Genomic DNA, 13,969 nt, shown 5'->3' on the forward strand with positions numbered 1-13,969 from the left:
CCAGGGGCATCATTGGGGAATGACGAATAGAGTTGAGAGTCGACGATCTTCCCTTTCCTGCCTTCAATGCGGGGAAGCCCCGATGCGGTATGGCGTCGGGGAGCGTCACGGGATGGGCCCGCCGCCTGGACCGTGAGGCATCCACTCTCCCCACTGGACTTCGCCCCAACCACTACTACTGTACTACTCCATTAGCACTATGATCTTGTCTACATATCTTCTGATTCAATTAATTAATCTATAGATGTCTGTACTACATACGGCCAAGGAAATGATGAAAACGAGGGCAGGCGAACAGACGTCAAGGAAGAGTAAACGAAGGAAACATCGACGAATGGGTATGTTGAACGCCAAATCACACCAAGCACCGGCTTACAATATCAAAGCAAAGGAATGGCGCACGAGGATTAGAGTGATGGTCAGTTCCATCACTGTTGTGCTGGGGAAGATGGGTTGCTCGTTGGCCCCGTCAGATACTCCGCAGGCACCTTGGGCACGCGCGGTGAGCTGGCCGTCTGAATCATCGCTCGCTGTTGGGCTCGAACCAGATCACGCTGTCTCTCCTTTTCCCGATTCGTAGCTGCCCCGCCGGTGAGTCGTCGCATACCGCTGCGGATCATGGATTCAAGGGATGAGGACCCGTCCGTGGCACTACGCGTTTGACTGATAGGATGCGGCATGGCTTGTTTGTGATCAGCCAAGCCGTCCTCTATCTCGTCGTCGGATAGGAACGCCGACTCAAATCCGATCAAGGGTGTGTTATGATGTGCACTAGAACTCTGAGACGTAAACAAATGATTGACTGGAGACGTGACGGAGCGCGTGTGGGAAACGGGCCGAGCAGTTTGACTCTGAGGCTGGGGAGTAAAAGTCCCGGGAGATGGCGTTCCCATGCTGTCGAAGCGCAGATTGGACGGACGGGACTCAGCAAGTCCATTATGGAAAGAGGACGTTGAGGCGGTTCGGGCAAGGGACTTGCGGAGGATTGGCGCAGTTTGCTGATCGTACAGATTGGCGTTGGTATCGGCAAATGTACCAGTAAAGCCCCGTAGGGTGGAATCGGAAATAGGGTCCAGCGTTGCGTGCACCGGGTCTGTCTCCTCGAAGAAGTCATCCAGACTGTCTAGCTTCTGGACGATGTCCCCCATGTTGCCGTCCGTTTGCGTATCGATAGATTTCATCGTGTCCGCCCGCATGGGGAAGAACGTGTCATTATACTCGTCGGCGTGGAATTCCACCTCAGAGGGTGCTGTCTCCTGCACTTCCATATGGTCAACCTCCGCGCAAGTGTAAAACACTGCATGGACATTGTGTCGTGTGATGCTTGATTGCGTCGCGGGCATGGGTATCGACCATCCGGTGGGCTCCGGTATACCATACAAGCTCTGCACGCGCTCGTACTCCTTTCGGATAGCCCGAGAAGACGACGAGGAAGCCATGCTCATCCGGATGTGATGCTTCTCCATTGGATTGGCCGAGACGGTCATGATGTGGTCCATGACCTGCAAAGCTTGGGGACAGAGATCCGTTTGTAGCAGTCGCAAGAGAGGAGAGATCAGATCAGGCCCATGACACGTCACTTCTCCACGACGCATGTCCATGTCAGGTAACAGCACGCATAGTATTTTCATGACCTTGACGCGGAACCAGTTTGTTGTATTGGTCAGCAAGCCCATGAGGAAAATAAGACTTTGAACATCCTGGCGGGGGAAGTAATAAGACCGAATCTCCGTGATAATATGGTTCAGGAAATCGTTCTCCGCCTTGTATTGGCCGTTGGCAAACCCGAGCAGTGAAGCTGCTAGTCGGGGGCATCTTTCACTTTCAGCGACCCTTGCCAGCAGTGTCGCGCGCGCCAATGTCTTGGGATCGTCAACATCGGAGTCAAATTGACGCAAAAAGTGAGACAGATTGGCTAATATGGCAAATAATAACCTGTTACCATCACCAATGAGCTCGTTGTTTGGAAGGGCACTTAGTCGGTGCAGGATGTCCAGTGTTCGATTCAAAGATTCAGATGACTTGAGACCCTTGTAGATCAAATCCTGGAGACCATCAAAGCCACCTTCCCACTTTGGCGGTTGGCCTTTAATGAGCTCTGAAACTACCATGGGGTCACTCATGTCGACACGGTCCAGGAATTTCTCAAGCATGCCAACGCTTTCAATAAACTCCGTTTCGTGGATGGTATTCAAGCACGCACATGTAGTCCAGAACAGCTGGGGATAACGCAGCAGGTCAGTAGGCGCCAAAGAGCTGATAATGATCTTAAGTGTCGTAAGGATTTCCATGGAGAAAGTTCGATAGTCCGACTCTTCGTCTGCAATAGTGTTCGACAGACGAGCCAACATATCAGCCAGCATCCGGGAGTCGAGAGACATGGATATGCAACGAAACACTTGGAACGACCGACAGGCGAGATGTCGCACTGGGCATGACGTCGCCCAGTTCAACGCCTCTTTCGCCCATAAGTCGTTCAGCCCTTCATATCCAAGGCTGAAGAAACCGACCACTTGGCGAGTGACAGAGGCCATTGATGGCGGAACACGGCTGCCGTCCTCTTCATCTTCTTTGTCACTGGCGTCTTCGTATTCCCACACAACCTTCGGATCGCTCTTACGGATCGATTCCACGAAGTCTTCAATGGACTGCCGTGTTTCGATGGGCGCGTCATCCTCAACCTTTGCAGCGATCAACTCGTGTATCAGATGAACCAACATTTCCCTGGCCTGCTCTTGCACAGTGAGCGTGTAATGGTCCCAGAGTATAAGGACAACATGAAGTAATTTAACCAGATCGTCCATGGTCAGTGTAACAGGCGCAACCATCAAGTCAACGAGGAAAATCAGCGCGACTTGGCCCAGGGAAAGGCCAGCTTGCTTGTTCCCAACAGGAAGTACTGTTCCGAGGTCTGTGACATAAGGTAGGCTTCTGATATCAGGTGGCGCTGGCGTGATATCTTTTCTTTCTTGTACCATGTGCTTTGGCACGACCTGCAACAAGAAAAACTCGATGACCTTGGAGCCTGCGGGAGTTCCTGCCAGGAACACAACAACCTGTTTGGCATAATCCACAAAGTTCTGCTCTTTGCGTTCCAAACAGAGGCTAATGATGAAGTCAAGCACTAACTGTACGTTACCACCATGCGGGCCGGTGGCCAGAGCTTGCCAAAGGGCCTGAACCTCGTTTGGAAGAATAGTACTGCAGCGAATCGTAATCTCAAACAGATTGGCCAGAAGCATATATGACTTGGCTGTTGGGCCGCCATTGGGATCGACTTGAAGCTCCATTGTCTGGACCCACGGAAGGATGGCGGCCACCATGTTCCGCTGGCTGTCCGGCCGCAGATTCCGAAAGTGCAATGAAAATTCGGAGAAGAGAGTGAAAGCCAAGTCAGAGTGTTGCTTCGCCAAGCGTTTCGAGGTCTCGAATTGCGCAAGCTTGTAGACAGCGGTCGTCTTGTCGGAAATGCTAATGTCGAAGTCTTGTAATCTTGAACTCTTCTGTTGTCGCTCTTCCAAAATCCGAAGCAGCTTAGCAGACTTCATTCTGATCTCCCGTTTCGGGCTACCAAGTGTAACAAGTACGGCACCCAAGATTCTCCAAAACCCAAGTGGGTAATCCTTATGCTCGATGAGCACTTCGGTTACGACTTCAAAGTAGCTCTCCAATGCCTTCGGTCGCTCTGTGACATAGCACATCTCGATGGACCGTTCCAACAAGTATGAGTGCTCCTTATTGTGGATGATTAGATTTTTCAAGGCCCGTCTACCAATGGCGTGCCACTTGTCACTGATTGTGTTGAAAATAATATCAACCCAAGAAAGCATCCGGCCCACGTCAAATTGGAGCACCGACCCGCTCTCTGTTGTAATACTAATCGGCCCAGCCTACAAAAGTCAGTTGGTAGCCCGCATAGAATGAAACAAAGTCAAGACAACTTACGCATAGGGATGCCATTGCACTGAGGGCTGCTGCGCGCAGGTTCTTCTTCTCTATTTCCATGGCTGCGGCAGTATTACGCAATTCGCCAGCCTCGTGGTTCTGTGAGATGGCATTCCTTCGCATCGTCTCCTCGCGTTGCGAGATCTGGGACTGATTAGGCGAGTATCCGCACCAGTCCTCCATTAGAGAGAAGGAAGACTTTCTTGACTCGAAAGGTATCCAGCGAGAGGGGTCTTTGGTACGATTGATGCCCTCAAAAAGCTCCTCCATAAGCCCGCAGTAGTGGAAGCGAAGGCGTTGAAACTCCCAATCGTTCTGCACCTCGGCATCACTCAAGAATATCCGCAAGTCCTTTGCATAGGTGACAAGGTTGTTGACAATCCAGTCATCGTTGTAGACTTCGGGTTCTTTGAGGAAGTGGGACGTTAGTTTATACACATGCGTAACTTCAGTCCGCAACCGGTCTGTCTTGCGATTGCGCCGTGGGCTGCTCGGAGAACGATGATGTGTACCAATCCGAACCTTAGCTTCTTCGTTGCAGGTGGTAACGGCGTACTGTAGAGATTCGAGTAGGGTGCGGTATAGGTTCATGTTGATCGAGCCTAGGGCAATCACTATAGCGTTTCGTATAGAAGAACGCTCGGCTGATAGCAACGGGATCACAAAGGCGAAGAGGCTTCGGGCGGAGCTTATTTTATCCTGCGATTGTTGTGACCCTTTCGATCCCTTCCGTGCATGCTGAGCATTTGCCAGCTGACTCTGGGACTGCGCGCCTACGCTGTTGAGGGTGGTACAGGCCATGACCAGATACAGTTTCCACTGCTCAATCAAGATCTCGGCGGTTGTGTTACTCCTACCGAATGAGCGAGCTTGAATGGCATCAATTGGACCGTATTGAGGATACTGAGGACTCTCCGCAAGCGACGTAATGGTCTTGTGCATCAGGACAAGTCTCGCACACACGATCTCACGGCCCAACGTCACAGCGAAAGGGCAGGTCTCGAAACTAATCCGAATGATATTGGGAAAGACCTTCGACCATAGTGTAGAGTCATAGGAGACTTCACTGCTGCACAGCTCAATCAGCGTGTTTTGAGTGGCGCTTCTTCGCTTGCCTTTCTGGATGCGGCTCCTCTCAGCCACAGTTAGTTGTTCGTCATTGACGTCCAATATCTGTTGCGAGTCGGCCTCTAAGATCCGGATGATTCGCGTATTCTCCTTGCCGAGGGCGCTGTCAAATTCCGTAATAAGGCGGAGCACGGTGATCGCAAAAGCGCGAACCCTCCTCGATTGCGAGCAAAGGAAGAATAAGCCGTGAGACTCCACCTCCTCGACCTGGGCGAGAACGCTGGAAAGGTCCAATTGCAGAGCTCTGCTCCCAGTACCAGACTTATCGCCAGAGTCCGCCGCTGCATCTTTAGTCTTCTGCTTGATCTCCTCGATCCAGATCCTCAGCAACTCGACATACAATCTCAATGTAGATTCGATGTGGCCGGGCCCAAGCATGCCTTCGTCTGACATGGTGGAATATCTCGCGTCAAAATTGAATATAAACCTTGCGAAACCCATCGTCACCTGCTGGGCATGAGATTGCCGCGCAATTGCTTTCAGAGACTCGGCAGATGAGGACGCTATGTTTGTTTGAACATGAGCAGTGCCAGTACAAAGCAGATTGATAAGAGAATTGAATGGTATACGATCGGATAAACAGCGAGGCAGGGCTTGGACCGCGACGTGAAGAAGATCGTAGAAGCCTTGTCTCTGATCCAGAATGTTAGGATGATCATCCCGTCTTCCAAAACTGAAGGCCTCCGCAATCGGGGTCTTGGGAGTTGTCCCGCCGAATTTCTCATCCAGCGCTGCCTGTCCTCCGAAAGTGTTGTCGCATAACAGAGTTATCTTGCCAAGGATGTCACAGAACCGGAAATAATAGTCTCTGACATTCTCATTCAGTCTTGCTGTGTTTACAGGCCGTGATACTGCATCTCCCTTATTCCCTCGGGCATTTGGAAGCCGGGGGTCAGCCAGGAACTGAGGACGGTGGAGATAGGTTGGAGAGGACATGTCGGTGAATGGGTTGGGGATCGAACCGGTGGGCACGGGAGGGCAAAGCTGATCAGAATTCTCGATGTCTGTCATGATGGCGAGGAAGGACCTGATCCCAATCACCATCTTTTCCGGCTCCATTTGTTCGATCTTTAGCTCTTTCCCGGAGAGAAAAAGATCCGAGCTGATCATTTGAAAGATGATGCTTCTGAAACAGACGTCGGGATGCTTAAACCCAATCATCCGTATTAGTTGGATAAGAGGTTCTGCAACGGCCGGTTCTGTACTCAGATATGTCCTTTTGCCCGGCGGAAGCGCGATTTTCGACACTTCGTCGACTTTACGCAGTGTAGCTGTGGGCGATTCTGAATACCGGAAGAAGTAGGTCCACAGCAAGCGACACATTGCCTGTAGGGCCGGCCCTCTCGTTGGCCGGTCTTTTAATCTTGGTGGGAGCGACTGGACCAGTGAAAGCCACTGTGAGGAGAAGTTTTCCTTCGTCGACACGCACAAGAGCAGCACGTGGAGGGGAAAAGCCACAGTCCAATGACGAGGCTTGGTTAGCATCTGTGACAGACGGGACTGGACCAGCTCTATAAAGTCTTTCCACTTGGGCAACGTCAAGTCAGAGTTGGGACTTGCAGCCACAGGCAGGAGTAACTTTTCGAAGATATAACAATATGCCTGTTTGACCCGTTGCCCATGAGAATTACCGAACAATCGGGCCAGTGAGCGTAAAAATTCGCAAGAGCGAGCCCATGAGTCGGGCTGTGTCTTAATCCGAATATGCCTCATCCCTAAGATTAAGAGTTCGGCTTTGGCGTCACCATCTCTGGAAGGCCCACGAAGTGTTTCATCCTTCTGGATTTTTTCAAGCTCTGCCAAAAACCGAGCTGTGACGCTGGTGAAGTTGTTTTCGCTCATGATCCCTAGCACTTGGGAGTAAATCCTCCAGTTCGCCATGCGAAGAGGCGAAGCTGAGATCTGTTCGGGGTCTACTGTTTTGAGTTGACCGAAGACTATATCCTCTAAGCGGTCCGCCATGTCCAATGTGATCGAAGCAAGACTGCTCTGGTTGAATATCTCGATCAAAACCCTGCAAACCAGGTAAACGGACACCGTCGCACGCCGCTCCGCCAAGATGACATCGTCGTGCCGGGAGTAGAGTGTAGTCGCAGGAGACGCCGAGTCAGTCTGAGAAGCCGATTCTGCGATGATCTGGGGTGGCTCAGTGTTGCGGCGTATCAGGGACCCATTTTCAGATGTAGTCTTCTGACCAGCGGCCTGTTTGGCCACAATAGCAGCATCGCCTTTGGCCTTTCGCCATAGCATGATCGTATCAATCAGAGGCTTCGGTTTCTCTCGCGCGATATGACCCAAAGCAGAGATCAATTGATCAAAGTTTGAATCGACGCCCGGTCCGCATACCTCTTCAACTGGCGCTTCTGACTCACCCAGCTTCATTATAGCCTGGTTGATCTTGTTGTCCGCTTGACCTACAAACTAGGACCACTGTCAGCAGTCGGGTTACGCTCGGCAAAAAAAAAAAGGTATACACTTACGGAATTGAAGAGATGGTGCAAAGCGTATTCCCCAACCGTCTTCGACTCTGCTCCAAAATGGTGCCTCGAGTGCGAACGGCTATGGGATCGCTCCTGCCACGGCTTTCCGTTGGAGTTCATTCTCCTGTGAGCTGTACTCGCCTGGGTCCCATCAGCGACATCATCCGTATCTCTATCCTCTATGGTGCTTAGTGTGCCCTGCAGACTGTGCACCGCTCCATTGGCCCCTTGGCCCTGAAAGCCCGAGGGTCCCTCGTTCTGCTCCATTCGTACAGCGCCTGTGCCTTCTGGGTCGGGGGCGCCACCGCGGCCGAGCGAAGCGATCAATTCGGGGCTGAGCGGGCTTGTAGAGGTTGTAGAGGCAGCGAAACTGGGATTTCGGGAGTGTTGGATTCCATGGACAATCGAGGTATTTCGATGATGACCGTAAGAGTTGGATGGTCTCCTCTCCAAACCGACATCGTACCCAAGACCAGACCTCCCAGCGCTTGGTTCGGGGCTTTTGGAATGGGAGTTGCCGCGGCGAGAGTGTTGAGGTTGTGAGGATGAAGGGGTTAAGGCGGATAGGTCGGCACCTCCTCTGACCGTGGAAGTTTCCCGACTGTGCACGGTGGACGATGGCGTACTTCTCGTGACAAGGCGTTCTGGTGGAGTTGAAAAGCTATGGTGCGACACAGGGCTCGAATCGTCAGGGATGAGGGGCAATGGCGTTGGCTGGATGGGACCAGCCTTGATCGACGGATGTGAAGCCACTACCACGAACAACAAGTTAGACGCGCGATTATTCAATCACTCAGATCCATTAGAAGCGATAGATAGCAGGATTAAGACCATCATCACGATGAGAATCCGTTAGGTCCGACCGAGCGATAGAAGACGGAGTCACGTACTGCTGCTGTCCGACGTCTGTCCCGGTTTCAAACGCCACTCATTGCCTGCTAGTGCTCTCTTCAGTTGGAGCGAAAGAACCAGGGTGCACTTGCAAACAGTGCATGGTTATCTTCCGCACATTAAATTGGAGGTGAAATTCGATGAATATGGTGGTTGTCTGGGATTGAGGTAGCGTCACTTGAGCTTTGTTGCTGGAGCAGCTTCCAGCCTTTGCTCGCGACCGGAGAGGCTCTGAGCACGGGGACCATACCGGCCCCCGAGGATCAAATTCAGGAAAGAAATTCAGCACATCAGAATGATCCTAGAAACCATTCGCTCATTACACCATTCCACGCTTTTATTATGCATAATTGAAAGGGGGTTTTCTTCGATACCCTGTCTTTGTTTCTTTGAAAGGGACTTCCTATGTCTCAGTATATAGTATAGTCGGCCATATTGAGGATACGTTGACGATACTCACCCCCAGCCAATCTTATCGGTAGATAAGAAGCACCCCGAAACTTTGGTTCCAGTCAAACTAGTCAAGGGTCACAACTGTTCACATAGTCTTCACCAGTATGGCTGCTGATCTACATGGTAGGATGCATTGATATGCTGTAACACACTGCATTCTTCAGTTTTCACATCATTGACTTTACCAGATGCCTAACCAACAAGGTTATCATAGCCGATCATGATGTGAGAAACAAGTAGAAGCCCCAAGATTCTCAGATTCCAGAACTCTTGAGATGGCCACTTTAAGGAAATTGAAATATGAACTTGGCTACTAGCAGTAATTACTACTGCTTGTAAATGTCAGTTACTCACCATAGTAGTAATCTTGGTACAAGAAGAATGAAATTGCTTTCAAGTAATATGACCAGTGCGGAGACAGCCAAGAACATGACCCGCAAATTAATCTTGTGAAGAATGCAAACCAATATCATATAGTAGCGAAGCATTCCCGGACAGGATCACATGTGATATACTGGCGACTGAATTGAACTTCCATCCTGAGTGATATAAGTCGATTGATGATGATCTTACGAGAGCCGTTTTCCATTAGCACCGTGCTTACCAGTGTGACTAGATCTAGGAATAGAAGGTTCGTATAGATATGGGGTCGCATATACGGAGTAGCAGGGCACGATGACATGAAGCCCACAACGGTCTGACACAACACACTCCTTCTACTCCAATAATACAAAGCAAAGAGTTCGAGCTATACCAGCAGGCTTTCATGAGTGTAGCAGCAAGTCCAAGTCCTATATAATAAAATACCTGATAACACTGGTATCATTTCAGATTGTTCCAAGATGGTGCGGAATTCGTCCGCGAGAATAGTTGCCAGTGTATGCAGAGCATTTGGTGCACTAACCAGTACACAAAGTGCGGAACGGGTGCAACTTCCCCAGGAGCGGAAAACAGGCAGAAGATGTGCCGCAGTCACGAGCAGCATTATCCATGGTCAGCCACCACCTGCCTTTAGAGTCGACACGCACGGGGGCGGATTGAGCAGATGGGGTCTTCCAGTGCATCCTTGCAGACAGCTGACAGAATTGGCTGTCGGTGTGCGTATTTTGAAGTCGGTATACGAAGCATAAATAATCGGATATGCATGGACTATGCGAGTATTACTAGTAGGTAACCATCTTAGGTTCTTGTACCTGAATCCAGTTTTCTTCCCTTATTGGCAATTGGAACAGGAAACTATGATTCGCAGTTCATTTGACTGGAACTCCAGATTTTCGGACACTTCGGACTTGCCACCTCCACGGGGTTGCGGGAGAACGGCACAGAGAGATGCCTTCATATGCCAGTCTATCACAAGAATTACTGAAAGTGGCACAAGGACCTGGAAAGGCGGAACTCGGTTAGCAGAGGAACTCGGCAGCGGGTTACGGAAGATCACCCCAGATGAAACAGAGGAACAACTGGTCATTACCGGCTGCGCCTTCATGGCTCAAGGGCCTCCGCCGCCACTTTTCATCGTCTCTCAGCCAAGCCAGGGCCGAAATCCCCTTCCGAACCAGACGCCATCTCGGTCAGCGGTCGGCCAATGGGAATTCCCCACTATGAGGGAAGGCAATGGTAGTACTTAGTATAATAGATAAATAAAAGGAGAGAGATAGACCGTCAGGATGCACTGACCATTACTTTGACTTCAATTTTAGAGTTGTACTACACATCCTCCCTACGTTTCTTTTTTTGCTTTTTTTTCCTCGGAAGGTTTGATTCACAGATCGTTGTCTTTGGAAAACCTCCGGCAACCGCTCTCTTAACTAGCGATACTTCCCATATCAGTGGCAGTGTCTAGTAGTAGTCCCAACACTACTATTGCCAACAGACTCACAGTACTACTGTGTAGTAATACCAGATAGTGTGTTTCGACCCTGATACGAGAGATCTGATAACTCCTCAACAAATCGGAGTAGCAGAAGGACAACAAGTTGTTGGAGTACTACTGGTCCGTGTGAGAGACCCGGACAGGATCAGCATCTCCGAAACCGAGCCTCCGAGGCGAAAAGGCCACCATCGCCTCAGGCTGCCACCACCTCTGCTCTTTCTCTGTCTCTCTCCCTTCTCCCTCTCGTGTCCGTCGATCGTCTTAGACACTTCCGCTTCCCGGCTCACGCCCCAAATTATGCGGTCTGCTTAGCAGTGGGTTCGGCGCCTCTGTTCTTCCTGGATCACACCACGGCTTACTTTCTTATCCTCTTCCTTCTCCTCTTTTTCCTTCTTCTTCTGTTTTCCACCCTTTCTTTCTTTTTCTTATCCCCCCCCATAGCGTCATTCTTTCTTCCAGTTTTATCCTTTGGCTTCGGGGACGCCGCCACCTTATCTCGGTTCCTGCCTCGGCTCCGGTGATCGCACCTGGGACAGGCTAAGCGTAAGGAGGGTGTGTGACATTCTTCTTTCACCTCCTCTCCTTTTCCCGCCTCTCCACTTCATTCAATCCCCGCTCCACCCTTTAAGTCTAGCCAATACAATCAAATCGGGGCCTTTCGCTTCGCGCCGCTGAACAGCCTCACCATGGCGCAACTCGATACCCTCGATCTGGTGGTCCTGGCGGTGCTTTTGGTCGGTAGCGTGGCCTACTTTACCAAAGGCACCTACTGGGCAGTTGCCAAAGACCCTTATGCCTCCACCGGCCCCGCGATGAACGGCGCGGCCAAGGCTGGCAAGACTCGGAACATCATTGAGAAAATGGAAGAAACAGGCAAGAACTGTGTTATTTTCTACGGATCGCAAACCGGAACCGCCGAGGATTACGCCTCCAGACTGGCCAAGGAAGGATCTCAGCGATTCGGCCTCAAGACCATGGTCGCTGACCTCGAGGAATACGACTATGAGAACTTGGACCAATTCCCGGAGGACAAGGTTGCGGTTTTCGTGCTCGCCACCTACGGAGAGGGCGAGCCTACAGATAACGCTGTCGAGTTTTACCAGTTCTTCACCGGCGACGACGTTGCTTTTGAGAGCGGCGCTTCTGCGGACGAGAAGCCTCTCTCCAAGCTGAAGTACGTTACTTTCGGTCTGGGTAACAACACTTATGAACACTACAACGCCATGGTTCGTCAGGTCGATGCTGCTTTCCAGAAGCTCGGCGCTCAGCGTATTGGTTCTGCTGGTGAGGGTGATGACGGTGCCGGTACAATGGAAGAGGATTTCTTGGCCTGGAAGGAGCCTATGTGGGCCGCACTGTCTGAGTCAATGGATCTGCAGGAGCGCGAAGCTGTTTATGAACCCGTGTTCTGCGTCACTGAAAACGAGTCCCTGAGCCCCGAAGATGAGACGGTCTACCTTGGAGAGCCCACCCAGAGCCACCTTCAGGGTACTCCCAAAGGCCCGTACTCTGCGCACAACCCCTTCATCGCCCCTATCGCCGAATCTCGTGAGCTTTTCACCGTCAAGGATCGCAACTGTCTGCACATGGAAATCAGCATCGCCGGAAGTAACTTGTCCTACCAGACTGGTGACCACATCGCTGTTTGGCCCACCAACGCTGGTGCCGAAGTGGATCGGTTCCTCCAGGTTTTCGGTCTCGAGGGTAAGCGTGATTCGGTTATCAACATCAAGGGTATCGATGTTACGGCCAAGGTCCCGATCCCGACCCCCACCACGTACGATGCTGCTGTTCGGTACTATATGGAAGTCTGCGCCCCTGTATCCCGTCAGTTTGTAGCCACTCTGGCCGCGTTCGCTCCGGATGAGGAAAGCAAGGCAGAAATCGTGCGTCTGGGTAGCGACAAGGACTATTTCCACGAGAAGGTCACCAACCAATGCTTCAACATCGCCCAGGCTCTCCAGAGCGTCACGTCCAAGCCTTTCTCTGCTGTTCCGTTCTCCCTGCTTATTGAAGGCATTACGAAGCTGCAACCTCGCTACTACTCGATCTCTTCGTCTTCCCTTGTCCAGAAGGATAAGATCAGCATCACGGCCGTTGTGGAATCAGTTCGTCTGCCCGGTGCCTCTCACATTGTGAAGGGTGTGACTACGAACTACCTGCTCGCGCTCAAGCAGAAGCAGAACGGCGATCCTTCTCCCGACCCTCACGGCCTGACTTACTCCATCACTGGTCCCCGGAACAAGTACGACGGTATCCACGTTCCCGTGCATGTTCGCCACTCGAACTTCAAGCTGCCCTCTGACCCCTCTCGGCCCATCATCATGGTTGGACCTGGTACTGGTGTTGCTCCTTTCCGTGGGTTCATCCAGGAACGCGCTGCTTTGGCTGCCAAGGGCGAGAAGGTTGGACCCACTGTTCTCTTCTTCGGTTGCCGCAAGAGCGACGAGGATTTCTTGTACAAGGATGAATGGAAGGTAAATTATTCGCCATCACAGTTGAAACTTGTTATCGGATGCTAACATATCGCGCACTCGCAGACCTACCAGGACCAGCTTGGAGACAACCTGAAGATCATCACCGCGTTCTCGCGTGAGGGTCCTCAGAAGGTCTACGTTCAGCACAGACTTCGCGAACACTCCGAGCTTGTCAGCGACCTTCTGAAGCAGAAAGCTACCTTCTACGTCTGTGGTGACGCCGCCAACATGGCTCGCGAGGTTAACCTCGTGCTTGGCCAGATCATTGCTGCGCAGCGTGGTCTGCCCGCCGAGAAGGGCGAAGAGATGGTCAAGCACATGCGTAGCAGTGGCAGCTACCAGGAAGACGTGTGGTCATAATCCCTCAATGCATCGAAGTTTCTTTCTTGTCTATCACGACGGCCTTTTCGATCCATTATTTTATTTCACGCCTAGATGATCTTTGCATATATACTCCGGTGATCTTGCCTATTCATCTGTTTTGCTTGGCGTGGTTCATGTATGCCTATTTTATTGTTTTGTGCACCGACCGGCCAGCCAGTGGCTGAAAACGATTGCGGTAGCCAGCGTTGAAAGAACAGGATAGACGATCATGATTATTGCGAGAACTGGGCATCTTGATATCCGGATGCACGGGCTCAGAGGATACGAAAAAGATGAATTCATAATAATTGCACGATAACATCGCCTTTTTTTTTTTTATCTACTTAGTCAACTATTTA

General features: G+C 51.2%; 3 protein-coding genes across 3 annotated transcripts; 2 read left to right on the plus strand and 1 right to left on the minus strand.

The window, feature by feature from the left end:
• Positions 1–246: 246 nt before the first annotated feature.
• BO83DRAFT_375258 (putative cell morphogenesis protein (PAG1)) lies at positions 247–8,598 on the minus strand. The gene is made up of 4 exons (XM_025530415.1): positions 8,444–8,598; positions 7,554–8,305; positions 3,946–7,494; positions 247–3,890 (listed from the first exon to the last, which is right to left on the minus strand). Coding segments are annotated over exons 1-4 (7,764 nt in total). The 5' UTR covers positions 8,445–8,598; the 3' UTR covers positions 247–428.
• Positions 8,599–9,997: 1,399 nt separating this feature from the next.
• Positions 9,998–10,619, plus strand: BO83DRAFT_375259 (uncharacterized protein). Its single transcript, XM_025530416.1, has one exon. It carries the CDS (start codon positions 10,136–10,138, stop codon positions 10,523–10,525), a length of 390 nt encoding a protein of 129 aa, XP_025391477.1. The 5' UTR covers positions 9,998–10,135; the 3' UTR covers positions 10,526–10,619.
• Positions 10,620–11,456: 837 nt separating this feature from the next.
• Positions 11,457–13,607, plus strand: cprA (NADPH--hemoprotein reductase cprA; the record flags this gene model as incomplete). The annotated part of the gene is made up of 2 exons (XM_025535118.1): positions 11,457–13,247; positions 13,311–13,607. 2 exons carry the CDS (start codon positions 11,457–11,459, stop codon positions 13,605–13,607), a joined length of 2,088 nt encoding a protein of 695 aa, XP_025391478.1.
• Positions 13,608–13,969: the final 362 nt, after the last annotated feature.

This window comes from Aspergillus eucalypticola (genome assembly GCF_003184535.1).
Source record: "Aspergillus eucalypticola CBS 122712 chromosome Unknown BO83scaffold_4, whole genome shotgun sequence".
Classification (NCBI taxonomy): Eukaryota; Fungi; Ascomycota; class Eurotiomycetes; order Eurotiales; family Aspergillaceae; genus Aspergillus; species Aspergillus eucalypticola.

What these genes read in the sequence shown, in the direction of transcription:
- BO83DRAFT_375258 (XM_025530415.1), bottom strand. An exon ending in TGCACCATCTCTTCAATTCC is followed by an intron (nt 7,495 to 7,553) that starts GTAAGTGTATAC and finishes CAGTGGTCCTAG; the next exon opens with TTTGTAGGTCAAGCGGACAA. An exon ending in GTGCAATGGCATCCCTATGC is followed by an intron (nt 3,891 to 3,945) that starts GTAAGTTGTCTT and finishes TGACTTTTGTAG; the next exon opens with GCTGGGCCGATTAGTATTAC.
- BO83DRAFT_375259 (XM_025530416.1), top strand. Translation starts at nt 10,136, where the DNA reads ATGATTCGCAGTTCATTTGACTGGAACTCCAGATTTTCGGACACTTCG.